Source organism: Electrona antarctica, assembly GCF_951216825.1.
Source record: "Electrona antarctica genome assembly, chromosome: 1".
NCBI lineage: Eukaryota > Metazoa > Chordata > Actinopteri > Myctophiformes > Myctophidae > Electrona > Electrona antarctica.
The window spans coordinates 47,321,388-47,337,144 of NC_136806.1; the positions used below are offsets into that span (position 1 = coordinate 47,321,388).

At 42.2% G+C, this 15,757-nt stretch overlaps 2 protein-coding genes across 25 annotated transcripts in view; one reads left to right on the top strand and one right to left on the bottom strand.

Annotated features, from left to right (window-relative positions):
• Positions 1–20: 20 nt before the first annotated feature.
• Positions 21–10,085, bottom strand: LOC306929145 (heterogeneous nuclear ribonucleoprotein H-like). 3 transcript variants are annotated; one of them, XM_079509564.1, is made up of 11 exons: positions 9,955–10,085; positions 9,111–9,209; positions 8,857–9,012; positions 8,327–8,470; positions 7,205–7,343; positions 5,958–6,169; positions 4,564–4,673; positions 3,604–3,739; positions 3,090–3,164; positions 2,618–2,707; positions 21–1,644 (listed from the first exon to the last, which is right to left on the bottom strand). In XM_079509564.1, exons 2-11 carry the CDS (start codon positions 9,190–9,192, stop codon positions 1,544–1,546), a joined length of 1,245 nt encoding a protein of 414 aa, XP_079365690.1. In that variant the 5' UTR covers positions 9,193–9,209; positions 9,955–10,085; the 3' UTR covers positions 21–1,543. The 3 variants fall into 3 exon arrangements, with proteins under 3 accessions (XP_079365690.1, XP_079365689.1, XP_079365691.1); XM_079509563.1 differs by having other exon boundaries at positions 5,946–6,169; XM_079509565.1 differs by having other exon boundaries at positions 1,610–1,648; positions 5,946–6,169.
• Positions 10,086–13,983: 3,898 nt separating this feature from the next.
• The window catches only part of ankhd1 (ankyrin repeat and KH domain containing 1), a 50,606-nt gene continuing 48,832 nt past the window's right edge, over positions 13,984–15,757 (top strand). For 8 of the 22 annotated variants that reach the window (XM_079512485.1, XM_079512495.1, XM_079512489.1 and 5 more), the window contains exon 1: positions 13,986–14,535. In XM_079512485.1, coding sequence (XP_079368611.1) covers positions 14,251–14,535 — 285 coding nt within the window. In that variant the 5' untranslated portion in view covers positions 13,986–14,250. Of the gene's footprint in view, positions 14,536–15,757 lie in introns of all 22 variants that reach the window. The other 14 variants (XM_079512494.1, XM_079512499.1, XM_079512504.1 and 11 more) reach the window with 4 other exon arrangements.

The window sequence follows — 15,757 nt, forward strand, 5'->3', positions numbered from 1 at the left end:
CAATAATTTCATTCCAAATGTAATTCTGTGGAGCAGAGGTAGGAGTGAGATTTACTTATGTTATGTTCTTAATTACAAAGATCTATTGATTCGGTTCATGAGGTCCCTTAACCACCCTTGCAGATCTACAAGCTTGTCGATTGGCTATTTTCAGCAAAGCAATTTGGTGTAGGAGAAAAGGAGGGGATCGGGTATGCATAGGGTTTAAGTGGTTAAAGCGCATCGTCACCGCTGAGGACCAGTGTAATTGGTTAATCCGGAAATAGTGAATTCTGATCATATTTGATTAGGTTGATAGACTGCCTCAGAGAAAAGTCAACTATAAGCATGAAGTACTACTAAAGTCAGCCATTACCAGGGTGTACAGAGGCTTTGTGCATATTTCCCCATTAAAGAAGGTACATAAAATACTAAACTGTACATGACTATAGAATGTTAACACAAGCCAAACTATTTTAGAATGTTTAACTGAATTTTGTGTATAGTGCTAAGAAGCCATTTTATTAACATGTTTCAGACACATTTTCTATCTAGATATTTGATAAAGAGATATTGAATTTATTTGAGCTTCCTGTCATTTGTTCCCCTCCCAAATATGTCCCAACAGAAGAAAACATACGTATTCCAGAGCAGTTTATTCACTTGTGCACAAAAAAAAAATACAAAATGGTAATTGAAACCATTGCAGTAGAAACCTTCATGTGAACAAGATTTGTTTCTGTTCATTTCTCCCCCCCACCCCCGTATGTGTATGGTCCCCAACACGGCCCACCCTTCAGCTGCAGGGCCCAAAAGGTCAAAACCTTACCCGAGTGGATTTGGGGTGTGAATACTATGAGATTAAACATTTATTGACATGTTTGCTGAGATAATACTGGATATCAAAGTGATACCAATACTGCTTGGTTTTGAACTACCCAAAAATCAGATCCACTCAGATAAAGGACTCAACGCTTTGAACTGCTGCAGGAATTTGTACATTTGCCCTTTATGTATCCCTCATAACGTAAAACCTGCAATATCCACATTCGGACCCTAAAAAAGAAAACATGATTAAACCATGTGAAGTCTCAAATGTAATTGTTTCAGTACCCCCAAAACAAAAAAGGGGTTAAACCTTAATGCAGAAAGAATGAAAACGAGGGAGAACCATCCAGAGATTTCAGACATATTTACAATATTCTGTTCATGCACTCAAAAACATTTGACTCGAAATGTAAAAGCTATCAACACAAGATAGTTATTCTCAGAACTGCCAGGTTTGCTTGCAGAACGAAAACGAAACAAAACTGCACAACTTCTCCAGGTCATGAAACCACAAGCACACAACTGTGTCGTGTGAGCAATCAAGGAAAAATACGGGAACAAAAACAGCACTTCGACTGCCAAAAACTCTTGTCACCAGACGCTCTCATTTCTTCATGAAGACCAGCCATTTAAAAAAAAAAAAAACAAGATCCCCACCCCTGCCTATGTTTATGTGTGACATACGTTTCAAGTCCAACCAGCAAAACGCAGAGTAAAAAAAATAGACAAAAAAAAACTACACTCCCCATCCTCCACCGAGTCCATTCATAGAACTTCTACTTCCTCCTCCGCCTCCATTGCTGCCGTAGTAACTGCTCCCCATGCCGCCCTGGTTACCTAACAAGAGAGAGAGAATACACACCATAGGACCGAGGAGTTCTGTGTACAATAATCACATTCTTTCAAGTCTTTTCTAACAAACAATCCCTGCCCCAGTCTGTTTTGGAATGCACCAATACCAATCATATTTATACTACAATCAGTGCCGCTCAGCCATGCAATTGGGCCGATTTTGGGGTACCCAGCACCCCCAAAAGAGCAACAGAGCAATAAAAAAAAAGTATGGAATGTGAAAGGTAATACAGTTTACTGTACATGAAATCTAACTATGAAATGTTTGATGCAGAAGTGGTGTGTGTGGAAAGAATACCCGGACAGACAGTAGGCGGGCTTTAGACCGGATCAGGCTTTCCACAGCTACCCCACAACACAGCAGGCACTGTCTGCAGGGCCGACAGCAGAAGCTCTCAATGTTTTTACAATAATACAACTAAATATACAATAACTAAACACAAATCTCACTTGAATTGGATTTAAATAAAATTACAATTTCATCAGTCGGTGGCCCCCGGGCTGCGGGATGCACACACAGATCCGACACACCAAAGGTCCGACATGCAGAAATCACCCGTCGTTCCAGACATTGAGTTAGGGTTTTGGGTAGGGTGTTGGTCTAATGACAGTTGGACCAATAGTATGTCAAACTAAAGCCTGTACCCCAGGCTGCAGCCCACCCTAGCGCAACGGTAAATCCGGGCCCGACTACAATACACCAAATACCTTTCGAGGAGTAGAAATATTAATATCAGTGGTTCTCAAAAGTCATATAGCATCACAATAACGAACCACTTTATCCATATTTTATACTTTGGCAACAATAGATAATCTCACAGCTCGTGCATCTGCCATTTTTGAATACATAATCGTACTCTTCTGGGGTCCTTGGCAGATGGCACAAGTGCATATCAATTTGGAGAACCACCGCTTTAGACTTCCCCATGGGCCTTGGTAGAGCAGAGCTGATACTCACTGTAGTCGCTGTAGCCTCCCATGCTGCCCTGGCTGCTGTATCCAGAGTATCCAGAGTTCAGCCCACCTCCACTATAGGAAGACTGGTTACCTGGAGGCAGAGAAAAATATAAACTTTGTCACATCGCAGATTAATATGAGACTGCGTAAAAGCTAAGCAAATACGAAAAAAGCTGGCACAGAGTGGTAAATTTAGGCATTTAATCAGAGTTAAAAACAGCTGATCTACAAGCTCACATGGGAGCACGTTTATAATAATATAGAATGCCCCAAATAGGGATGACCAGAGTTGATGTAATTAGACTTGTATCACATCTGTATTTGGACCCCCCGCCCACCAAATCGTCTCCAAAAATATCAGATCTACAAGCTCACATAACACGTGAGCATGTAGAGCCATTTTTGGCTAATGTTTGTGCCAAGAATATGGATGCTGGGATTCAAGTAGTTAATATGGCCTCTGATGAACTCACCCATCATCTGACTGCTGTAAGCTCCATTACTGCCCCCTGCTGTTGAATTCAGGAACAGCTCCACGTAGCGGTGCTCTGAAATGCATAGAATCAGACTCCATGAGTACACAGCCCAGTGGGTGGAATGCATAGAATCAGACTCCATGAGTACACAGCCCAGTGGGTGGGTGCCTCTGTGTTTAAACCATCGAGACCAGATTGTACAAATGTCTTCTAAACAGGTTTCTGATAAACCTATGTTTCTATATCAATGGTTCGAAAAACTATTTCATGTCAAGGACCCCAAAGATTAGTAATTGGCCGCTGACCCCACCATCTGAAATTATGTTGTTCCAGGGAACAAAACATTCACTCTGAAAGAATATATATATTCAAAGATTTGCGCCACATTTTCACAAAAAAAAAAAAAAAGCAGATCTGCAAGCTCATGTAGATCTCTGCTATTTTTCAACAGCTAAAATTTCAAATCGTAGTTAAAAGCTAAGCCAAGTCTAAATGGGTTAAGGAAACTCACGCATGTTGGCCTTGTCCTTGGACATGGCTGCCACTGCATCCTCGTGTGTGGCAAACTCCACGTCAGCCTCCCCGGTCACTCTGCCGTCCGGGCCGATCTCCACATGAACACGTACCGGGTTCAGTGGAGAGAAGAACTGAGGAACATTGAGAGAGGGAGAAGACAATATTATGAGCTGCGCACAATACTTTACAATTAATTGGGTTTCAATGACCCAGCATCTCTCTGCCTGCCTTGGGTAACGTTGCTCATAGACGAGCAGTCTCATCTCTCATGTGATGGTGAAAATAATCATAATATAGCAGAGGACACACTATGTGTCCAAATCTATTTAGGATCGGATCAGCGCCGTTTCGCTCGGACCACAGGTCCAAAACGCCCAATCCTTCTCGGCTCAATTTTGGACCGGATCCAATCCTTTCGAGGCCGTTTCTGGGCAGGCACGGCAAATTAGAATGTTTCTCAGCTCCATACCGGTTCAGTTCAGATGTCTGAATCACCATCACCACCCCGTTTCAGACCGGGTCCAATTTTATGGACCCGTGCTACCCTCTAGCACCAATGGGCTTAACTCACAAGCTTGCACAGGGAGGTGACACTACTGCGAATGCGAGATGAAAGCGCATCACATAGGACCCGAATAGCCGGATGAAGGTGTGAAAAGAGAGTATGCATTGAGCAAATCCATACCAGTGAATGGGAGGAGATTTCTGGTGCCAGCTCTATTCATTTTACAGTTATGCCTCAAACATTTCGAGTGTCTCATACGACCAAGGAGTGGTAGTGCCGTGGGGCAACTAGGTCGGACCCACGGTTTGCGAGAAGCGCATAAGTAACCACAAATTTCTCATTATGAATTAGGCAACCAATGTTTCCTTGTTTTTGGGAACGTCTCAATGTTTATTTGTTCGAGGTTTTAATTGAAATACATCAGTGATATTGGAGAGCAGTGAGTCTTACATTGTAGATGTCCGTCTCGGAGGCTCTGTAAGGCAGACCTCTCATGTGCACACAGTGACCTGTCGTAGTCTGGAAGGATGAGCCACTGTCTCCGTACCTATCAGATCCACCTGCACACAAATACAAACATAGTAGCGATTACCATTAGCGCTGTAGTCAGTGCAACTTGATAATTTAATAAAACTATAATAGATTAATAACCAATCCCTATTTTGGGAATGTCATTATAGGCAAACATTTTCAAAAATGCAGCTAAAAAGTTCAAATACTGTAGCATATCTACGATAACACTACGATAGCATAATTGCTAAGAATATAATCTTTAGTTTCAGCCCTAAATATCATTGAGGACTTATAGGAGCAGTCATGTCATCCAGACCTTTATGTAGCGTTTGTACCTCTGAATCATTCCCTTCCACACCCTTATTTTCCAGACATTTCTACATAACACTAAGGATGCTGTAAATCAAGACTAATCAAATCCTAAAATTTGTAAAGGTTATTTGACATGCTCAAATTGTTCAAATGAGGGTGCAGTTTGTGAAAAAGTACAGAGCAGGATTTTATTTGATATAGTTTTTAATCTTTTTGGTCTTGCATCCCATAGCCTTCTGCTAAGGATACTCTTCTGTATCCTCACTCCAAAGCTCCTCAGGAAGGAACCCCTCTCTTTGAAAACGGGCTCACAACACGAGCCGGAGGACACCCGAACGAAGACATAAAACTGAGTGATGACATTTGTTTTTGTCTCAGCACTAAATGCCTAATAAAACAAAACTAAGAACATGTATCAGCTTATTTCTTGGCTTTGCTTTATTATTTATGATGGAACAGGGACAGTGTAGACCAAAGATGGGGGACGGGGGTTACGTGTAACACATGCCTCTAAACTAGAATTGAAACGAATCGAATGTTGCACTTAACAGCCGGTTATCCACTGGAATGCGCCAAAATTGTGAATTTGTTAGCAAAGTGCATCTTTGATTCTCTAAAATGTAGTGTCCACCAGGTCCATTGTAGTGGACTAAAACTAATTGACTAAAATGGCTGTGGCTGAAATAAAAGTAATGGTTGAGCCTGCGGATTAACCATGACAAAATCAAATAAAACATTGTTTACAAAACTATCAGAGAAAAAATTGCTTTTATCAACACAAGATAGTTATTCTCAGAACTGCCAGGTTTGCCTGCAGAACGAAAACGAAACAAAACTGCACAACTTCTCCAGGTCATGAAACCACTGTGTCGTGTGAGCAATCAAGGAAAAATACGGGAACAAAAACAGCACTTCGACTGCCAAAAACTCTTGGCAGTTAGCGGTTAGCTTTTAAAATCTGCTAACCGCTTGAAATGAACTAATGAAAAATGCAAAACTATAACAACCTTGCCACCCACCTCCGCCTCCATATCCGCCACCTCCTCGACGCATCCGGTCATAGGATCCCCCTCGGCCGCCGCCGCCGCCACCCATCATGTTGTAGCCGCCACCACCACGGCCTCCAGAGGGCCGGTCGTAGGGGCCGGGTCTCTGCATGCCCATGGGCTTCCTCTGGGGCTCGTAGTGGGTCCGCACCTCAGCGCGGCTGCTCTTGAAGATCTCAATGTACCTGAGAGCATACAGACGCCACAGTGAACACTCCCAGAAGATAGCAATCGCTTCAATAAATGATAAAATTGGGGAGGGGGACATTCAGGTACTGTCATGGTGTGGCCCATAGGTAGTAATAATAAATAATGCCTTTAAAAAAAAGAAAAGGAAAAAAAAGAAAATTGCAATTGGGATAAATTGTTTTAACATTTACAAAAGGAGACCAAAAAAAAGAAACAAGAGACCACATCAGAACTTAAGGGGTCTTGAACGACTTACAAGACTTTTCTTTATGGTTACCCGTTAAATGATTGATGATATTACGTCTGATTGACTTGAATATACTGCATAGAGCATGATCCTATTCCTGTGTCCCTGCCATGACAGCCATTGGCGTGGTTCTAGAGGAGCAGAGAGGGCTCCTGCAGGCCCTTCTGCAACAGTCTAAGTTTTACCTGTGTGGCAGTGCATGGGCTCCAGTTCCTCCAAGTGTACAGCGGCCCGCTATAATTGAACACCTGGGAATACTCCTTTCCCATTTGTCAACCTGGACTGACGTTTAGTGCTGAGGTACCATTCATTCTAGACTCCAAAATGTTATAAATACACCAAACCTGCGTCAAACTTTTATCTTTTCCTTTTAAAGTTGAATGGTGCCAAACCACTAATCCTCCCATTGTGTTATTGTGAGAGTAGTTCGGTCTAAAAATGGCAGTGAGGCTATGTGTTTTATTTTTTTTACCTGTATCACAAATGTGTTTGAGTTATGCTTGATTTATATTAGGTTGCGCATCGTGTCGCACATAAGAAACCACCGATCTACACTCTCACAATGCGCCACGGTGCGTTCCGACCTTGTCGATCTGCTACATCTGATGCATGACACGGCACGTAACAAAGTATATATCAGGCGTAAACCGATATGAATAATAAATACTAAATAATAATAATAAATGTACTTTCAGTGATATATGTTTTGCAGATGTTGAAGGTGCACACCAATAAGAAAAATGAACGTTTCCAGCCAACCAACCAACCAACCAACCATCCCCACCTGTGCCCTATTCTTTCCTTGTGTTTCTTTAGAGCCTTTTCAGCTATATCCTGTGAAGCAAACTGCACGAAGGCCTCCCCCGTACTCCTCCCCTGGATGTCCACCGGCAATGTTATCCCATTTGGCACGATTTCCAACCCTTCAACCCAAGGACAGATAACCCCAAGCAGGGGACATATTAAATCACATGCCCAATCACAGAGAGGTTACTTTCTCTAAAGAGAGAGAGATATATATATATAGAGAGAGAGAAAACTTATGGAGAGAAGAACAAACTCTACATAACATCATCATTTACAAACCAGTTGAAAGTGTTTACCAGTGAGCTGCCATTTGGACGACTTTATTTTGCTGTGTTCTCTAGGGGCCGTACAATAAGAGGGATGGGAGGAGAGGAAAGTACATGAAAAAGAGAGCACCATAATGAGACGTTGGGCTAGAGTTGGTGTGTTGATGAAGAGAGAAGAGAGCAAGGAACCCCACCCCAGTGAGTGACATGAGTTAACATTATCGTCTTCACCCATTGTTTGTTCTGGTCTATAGACACTTAGGATTGCACTGCCAGAGTGCATTCTTTTAAATTACTTTTTTCTTATTGCAGGGGCATGTGGAAAATAGGGGTTAATAATATATACAGTATAAAAAGCTAAATTATAAAATGTATTACTAGACTCAGTTTTAATTGTCAAAATGACTTAAATTAAAGAAAACATGGTGGAATGTCTGGGACCAAGTATGATTATGAAGTGGAAAGAATGGGGGTGTTTTAATTCTAACTTCCTGCTCTGAGCAGAAAAAAGAAAAAGAAAACACAAAACTGGCATCCATAAAATTCTCTTCATTTTAGACTTAACCAGCTTCCTTTTCCTGTGTCCTTTCCTCACCATCACTGACCCAAAAATATAACTTTAACGAGCCCTTCCCTTCTTTATTTAATTAAGGTCAGAGTTCAGATGACGGCATTTTCTTTCCAGCATCTCCAACTTGATTTTTTTTTTTACTGCAAAAGCTCTCAGTGGCCACGAGAGGAAGGAAGCAAGAAAAGGAAGGCAGAGACAAATGGTCATCCTCGGCAGTAAGTAACCTCAACCACGTCCTACAATGACTACGGCCCGTTCATACCTGAGAAGAACTGCACTATCTCCTCCTTGCTGCAGCCGAATGGGAGACCTCTGAGGCGAACCAGCCCATCCCCTGCTGTCTCCGGACAGTTGGGGCCGGTGTGCTTCACCACCCAGTCCATCTCAACGTTGTTGGATTTGAAAACTAGAGCAGGAGATATAAAACAGTCACTCACAGGCTTTATGCACGTAAACAAGATAGATTTAAGACTTGTTTTATGTCACTTTGAGGCCTAGAATCCATATTCTGGGATGGACATTGACCGTCTGCTAATTTTGATGAAAAAATGTAGAAATTATAAACGACACCATGGCTGTCGTTTTGGATTGAGTTGAACTAAATATACAGCTTTTAGCTTTCCATGCCTTTATTTGCTAGATGAACAGTAGACTGAGTAAATGAGGAGAGAGATGGGGGGGGGGTGACACGCAGCAAAGGTTGTCGGGATCAGGAGTTCAAACCCTGTGGCCTTTGAAGCCTAAATTTAAGATTTGTGTGTGATTTGCTAATAAACGGGTGGCCCTACTCACCCTCTACATATCGGTGACCCATGGTTTCTCTGTCCTTCTTCGTGGCAATCTTCGTGTCTTCCTCGGTCTCCATCTCAACAAATGCCTCTCCGCTGGGCCGGCCCTCTCGCGTGTAGGTAAAATGTATAGCGGTGCCATTGTTGGCGATTTTGCAATCTGTGTTTGAATATAAGTGTTATTTATTAGAGAGGTCCAGATCAGGTCCGAACACTTCAGGTTCTTGAATAACATCAAACAAAGCTGCAGTAACTTACCTGAGAAGAACCTCTGCACTTCGTCTACTGAGCAGGACCATGGAAGACCCCTGATGCGAATCACATTTCCTTCCTCAGACATGATTAGACAATGCAATCCTTTGGAGAAGGAAAACAAAAGTACACACAAGATAAGATTTACTGGTAGTGAACATCAAATGATTGACAAATAGCAGTGAATTCAGAAAGCTGAAGCTGAATTCAGAAAGCTGGGAGTGGGGGGAAGGTGGGTGGGGATTCAGATTTTACGGGGATGCATATCAAACGGGGGTCCTTGGAATTCAATCAGTTTGTGGATTAGTGGTTTATTATTAAAGAAACCAGTGGAAGGGTTGCATTGCATCCACAACCATGCTAATAAATCAAAAATCAACTCTGGGCCTTCAACAGAACGACCTAATTCACAAAGGCGGCAGCTCTAGCCCATAGACTAGTGCTCTAGCCTGCCTGCTTCCTTCGACCTGTGGTTCCTTCTGATGGCTGATTTCCCGACAATATCTCACATATCAGAAGGTTTGGCTGGCATTTTGCACTTTATCTCGTTTACATTTGATGGCAGAGACGATTCACTTTCACTCTGGCCCAGGCCCAGTATGAAAACCGAGCGCAGATACACGCACGCACACACAAGACCGCATCCAGACACAGACTCAAGAACAAAGCGGCCTGCGCCATATTATTAGCGTTAGCTTCACGTTAGTAAGATGGAGTCAATGCCAGGCGTACCCGCGGCCTGCCGCTTGTGTATGACATTAATGCAAATTGCAATCAATTAATCGATCAAAATGCGAAAACATACACCAAGAGGTCTTATTCAGTTAAAAAAAAGTGTGAATAACCTTACCTGATAACTACTCAACGAAGTCGTATCGTTTTCCTAATGAAACAGATTTGCGTTCCGCCGATAGATACTGTGCTCGTGCTTGTGCTGCTGCTCACGATTTGGTTGCCAGTTAACGCTTACGCTACAACAACCCTCCCCCTCAACAGTCCAATCACGAAGGGCTTTGTCGCCACACTGGCCAGTGGCAACAACAAGCAGCCAGCTATGATATGACCATTTCTTTAAAACACTGTATGTATCCTACACATATATTTGTTTATGTGTGACATAAAACGACGTTTGATATTGGGGAGGGTAAAATATAAACCCTCCCAAATCAAATGAAAACCCCAATTGGAGGTTTTCCTCCAACCTGGCGTCCCTATCTACACAAACGAACGGTCCACGCCCAAGAATGATGACGTCATGTGCCTTGGCTTGGCCACTGCTCCTGCTGGCCCTGTGGCCTTCTCTGGACCTTGTTATGCAGTATGCAGTGATGGAACAAGTAGCTGGCGACTTCGATTTGTAAGACTAGGAGTAGGAGTACACAGTACAACATTATTATATATTATATACAAGTAAGTAACTATGTCAAATAATTGTAGTACAGTAAAAAGCACAATATTTGAAAGTATACAAATTTGAAGTAAAGTAAAACATGTAATTACAGTTTCCACCACTGACAGTGGGCTCATTACCTCCCTATTTTATCCATAGATTGTCGTAATTCGATGTGTTGTTGTGTGTGTAGATCAGTTATTATAAAATGTAGGCCTACATTAATTTAGGGATTAAATGATAAGATAATGCCTGCCTTCTTGCAAACAGACATAGTTCATAATGGTCAGACAAAATGAGACAGTGTTTTGGACAAGTTTTGGTTTGAGTGTACAATACGTTATTGGCCATTACATTTGCACATATCTGTAATTCTGCATTTAACTATCATAACTATAAGGAGCAGTGGACAAACTATTGAGCCGCCAGGGAGCAGTTGGAGTTCAGAGTCTTGCTCAAGGACACTAGGCTACGACATATAGCACTATAGGCCTATAGCCAGGAGGAGCCAGGGAACTAAACCGGGAATCATTGTTCACAAATGGGGACCTCTACCTCCTGAGGCACTGCCACCCCGGAGCCATACCCATTGTAACCACAGTCTTACCCTGGGCCACAACAATTGTTTTAGGCGACTGATTGAGGCATTGACGTCTGAAGTTATAGAGAAGCTTGCAAAATCAGAAAATTCACTTAAATAGGAGACTATTTCTCATCCTCAGCAAATTGAACACACTTATTATTTTTGTATGTATACATTAACACTAACAAACCCTAACTATTAGATGGCATTCATGCTCTTATCCCAGTGCCTAGAGGTCACAGGGACTATGTACCTAACATCCATGTCTTTTTCTGTGGGAGGAACCAAGATAACGTGTAGGAAACATGAGTGAACACAGGGAGAACATGCAAAATCCACACAGTTCCCAGGGCCTTTCTTGCTGTGAGGTTACAGTGCCAGGCTGCCAGCCATTGAACCACCATGCCCCCTGCCAATCCAGTTTGAATTAGACCAGCAAGAAAATCTTGGTAGAGAAAGTGGCTGGCTTCCACTACCTCACTGACATTGGGATGTCCTTCAGCAGGGCACTTAACTCCCAACATTTTAGAATAAGGGTGTAAAGCCCTAACGGTTAGGGCCTAACCACACCAGAGGGTCGCCATACAACTCCTTGCAACATGCAACTCCTTGCAACTACTTGCAACCATTATTCCCAATGGCAGTTGCAAGGAGTTGCATTGGTGTGGTTTGTTGTTTTGTTGCAAGGAGTTGCGAGTAGTTGCAGCTGGTTAATAAAGGCTATTTTCATGAGTTGGCTTTGTAATCAAATGACAGGTACATTTAGGCCTACTATTTGTATTGCTTGTGCTTGAAAATGCAACGTCAGAAATACCTCAACACTATCTCCAATGGGGATTTACTTCAAGAGCAAACACAAAGTTTTGAAACCAAACAGGCACCTACTAGCTTTCCAAGAGCAGCATGACAAATGTTTTATTTGGGCGGACAGTAGAGCAGACAGATTTTTACAATGACTCATAGTCCTCTCCACATGCACACTCTACGGTGGTCCTTATGTGAAAATCATCCACCAAGAGGAAGGAAGAGGACAGGAAAATGTATGATGAGCCCTTACAATTACACTATAGGTGTTGGTCTGTTAATAGATATTAGGATCTTTTAGGCATGAATATCTATTATAAATCTATATAACCATGGCATCCAAATTCTGGGGATGTCATTACAGGCGAGGAAAAAATACCTTATAGATATTTTTAAAATCACGTATAGAACATTTTCATGGTTGAGTGCTTAAGAATTAATTCAGATAAGTATACTATTACAATTTTGTATTTACACGATGATATTAAAAGCATTTAGTGACACCCCCACCCTGGCCCCACAGTAGTAGCCTACCCTAATAGTACCCATATCATAACCACACTGCAGGTCCACATCAGAAATCCCGTAAGGTACTTTTCCTTACTTTTACTTTACTAATATTTCAATTTTTCCAATATTCTTACTCCACTTATACTTTTACTCCACTACATATCAGAGAAAAATATTGTACTTTTTACTCCACTATTATGGAAATGAATAGTCTAGCGAGCCTTACTTAAATTGCTTGCCTGTATATAGTGACTTTCATGTTGGTCATGCGCCATCTCCACAGATTCCTTATATCTATTTTGTATCAATCTTTAATAATACCACACATACTGTATTGAAGTCTGTGGAAACATGCACTTACAATACATTAAGCAACCCAATATACATGTTTTTACTTCAAAAAAGGTTTAAAAATAGACTAATATTATAGCCTATACTAAATAACTAAAATACTTCCTATATATCCTATAGTATTTGCTTTCTGATTTGTTTTGTAAATACAGGTGACTTGTTTTCTGTTTTTCAGTTTCTGTTTTGTGTGTTTTGTTTAGTCTGTCCGTCTGTCCATTTGTGTTTTGTTTGCTTTGTTGTATTTACTTACCTTTAATAGCTATTTAAATATTAAAAGGGTAGGCTTCAGTCTATACTCCTTTTTGGTCAAAAACAAAAAAACAACAAAAAACAAAACAACAATAACACCAAAAAACAAAACAAAAACAAATGCAGACATATATAAATGTGTTTTTATCTCTTTTAAATGACCAAATAAACTTCCATATACCTTGTTGTTCAAAATACCTTTAGTGACCACATGCCATGCACAGCAGATGTACAAGCTCATCACATTGTGAGCTTTTAGATCTACATTTTCAAATATCTGACAGTTTAAGTGGTTAAAACTGGACCCCTGCAGCATCCTCAAGGACCCCTGGGTGTCCCCGGACCTCACTTTGAGAACTACTGATTAGCTCTCCAGTGACTTTCCTTTTGTTTTAATTTAATGTATAAGTTTATGCAAAAATAATTGATTGGACATTATACAACCATGTGTTTATGCAGTCTAAACTATGTAATCTGTGTGGTATTAACGTCATGTTTACATGTGACAGTACAATGGCATGGGAATTACAACTATTAGATAAGTATGGCTAATTCGAAATGTTATAAGGTCTTATTGTGGTTTGCATTTTCTTCCTCGTGAACTAAAATAATTACAGTAAATGACAATTAATTATCTGGAAGACTACTACAAGTTTGTCAAATTGGAAAAACAAAACACACACTAAGTTTAAGTATTTTTAGACTACTTTGCAAGGTGCTGCCTATAATTTACATATTTTACAGTTAATCAATACTGAACTAAAATTCACAATTGATTGAATTTGATGACAGCACACCTATTATTTCCGTTAGTTATCCCGTTAATTCGTACTTCCCAAAGAGGACTAGTGTTAAACGCACTGTAGCAGCAGCCACCAGTTTAGTTGCTCTTCTCTACCATATCAAGTCTTGACGTTCGTTCTACAGCCTCGTGATATTGGTAAACCTAACATTACGTTGCGGTCTTTCCTCTGACGGGCGTAGAAACGGACCAGTCGGAAGCGGGCACATTTTGAGCGGAGCCAACGGGCGCGCCAGGATTTTCCCTGAGAGGCGGGACTTGCTGAGAAACAGTGCGTAGTGGGTTAGGTTGTTAGAAAGTTAATGGCTGGGGGAAAGAGATCCTCCTCAACCTCGCTTCGGGAGAGTTTCTGGATTCCCTGAAGTCAAATCACGCGAATATTCATCGAGGGAGAGCCCCGGACGGACCTTTAAGTCAACGATAAGCTCGTTAATACACGTATCGCGAACACCCAAGTATGCAGGATGCAGTAGCCGGGACGGCAATGCTGACGGACGGCTTCGAGGACGAGATTGACTCGGTGACTCCTCGCTCCCCGGCGGTAGGGATGGGGGTAGGAGCGACACCAGGGGGAGTCGGACTCGGGGGCATTGGGATCGGTGTGGGCGGAAAGAAAGTGCGTTTATTCGGCGGCGAGTCCGGCGGGCCCGCGGCAACAGAAAGACTGGATTTCAAACTAGCGGCAGCAGCCGTGCTCTCCTCGGGTCCGGGATCCGGCAGCGACGAGGACGAGGTCTCGGAGGTACGGTGGAGCTGCTAGCGCTACACTTAGCTAAGCTGGCTAACCACAGATAGCCTTACATTCTAGAAGGAGTACGCCAAGGATGGGCCCGTGACGTCACATACACGAACCATTATACACACCACCAGAATGTGTGTGTGTAGCCTGTTGGTATTACTACAGAATACAGGGGGACCCTTGACACGAACACCTGCTTTATAACCATTAACCTGACAATTAATTGTGTTTTATTGGAAATCTGTCAGGTCTATATGTGTATATATACATACCGTATATATATATATCCCTGACCCTCGGTGTGCCTTGGCACACAAGACGTATTGTTTAACTGAAACCTGCATCATCTTTGTCATGCGACAGTGTCACGCGACGAAGTAACATAATTGTGCCCTTTTAACCACTTGAACACACGCGTCTCTATTTTTGGCATGTCATTACAGGCAAAAAGTCATGAAACAATAGCAGATGTACAAGCTGACAACGCTACGCCTTGTGGGCTTGTAGATCGGCTACTTTTGAAGTATTTTCCGACTATTTTTTGAGTTAAGTGGTTAATTTGACAACGTCGGTGATTCAAGTCGTCCCATGATTCTGAAGCACTTCCTATAGAAGGCGCCTAGTTCTGACATCACTGACACGTCCTTGGTCTCTCAATCGCCTTTACATTCCTGTCCTGGCTAAAGCTAGTTAGCGGAGTTAGCTGTTAGCAAGTTGGCAACCACCCCCCCTCCCAGGCCGATTAAATTACGTAAAATCACCTAGCAGTTTATTCGAATAACGTCCCACGAGCGCCCAGACGCATTTGGGGGGTTTGACACCGACAATATTTTGTACAGACACTGGCAATTTGTCACGCTAGCGCGTAGAAATGTTTTATTTATGCGGCGTAGGGCTGGGACCACGGCCTAGTTCGGGTGGATACGACGACGGCGGCCTCGTCAGTGCTGTGCCTGTGCTGTGCACACATAACACACACGTACACGGGCGCACACACAACACACACACACGCACACACAACACACCACAACTTTGCAGCAGTTCACTAGTAGCTGGGCTTGCCACAGCAAATGGAAGATGTGTGTAAACCCACCTACCTACTAAACGGCCTGCTAAACTTAAGCTGCCATTTCACAGTAAGAAGTGGTGCAATTACGTCACCTTTCAAAATTATGTAAATTAACTCCTGCCCTTCAACTTTAATTACTAACTTTAAGATGCGTTA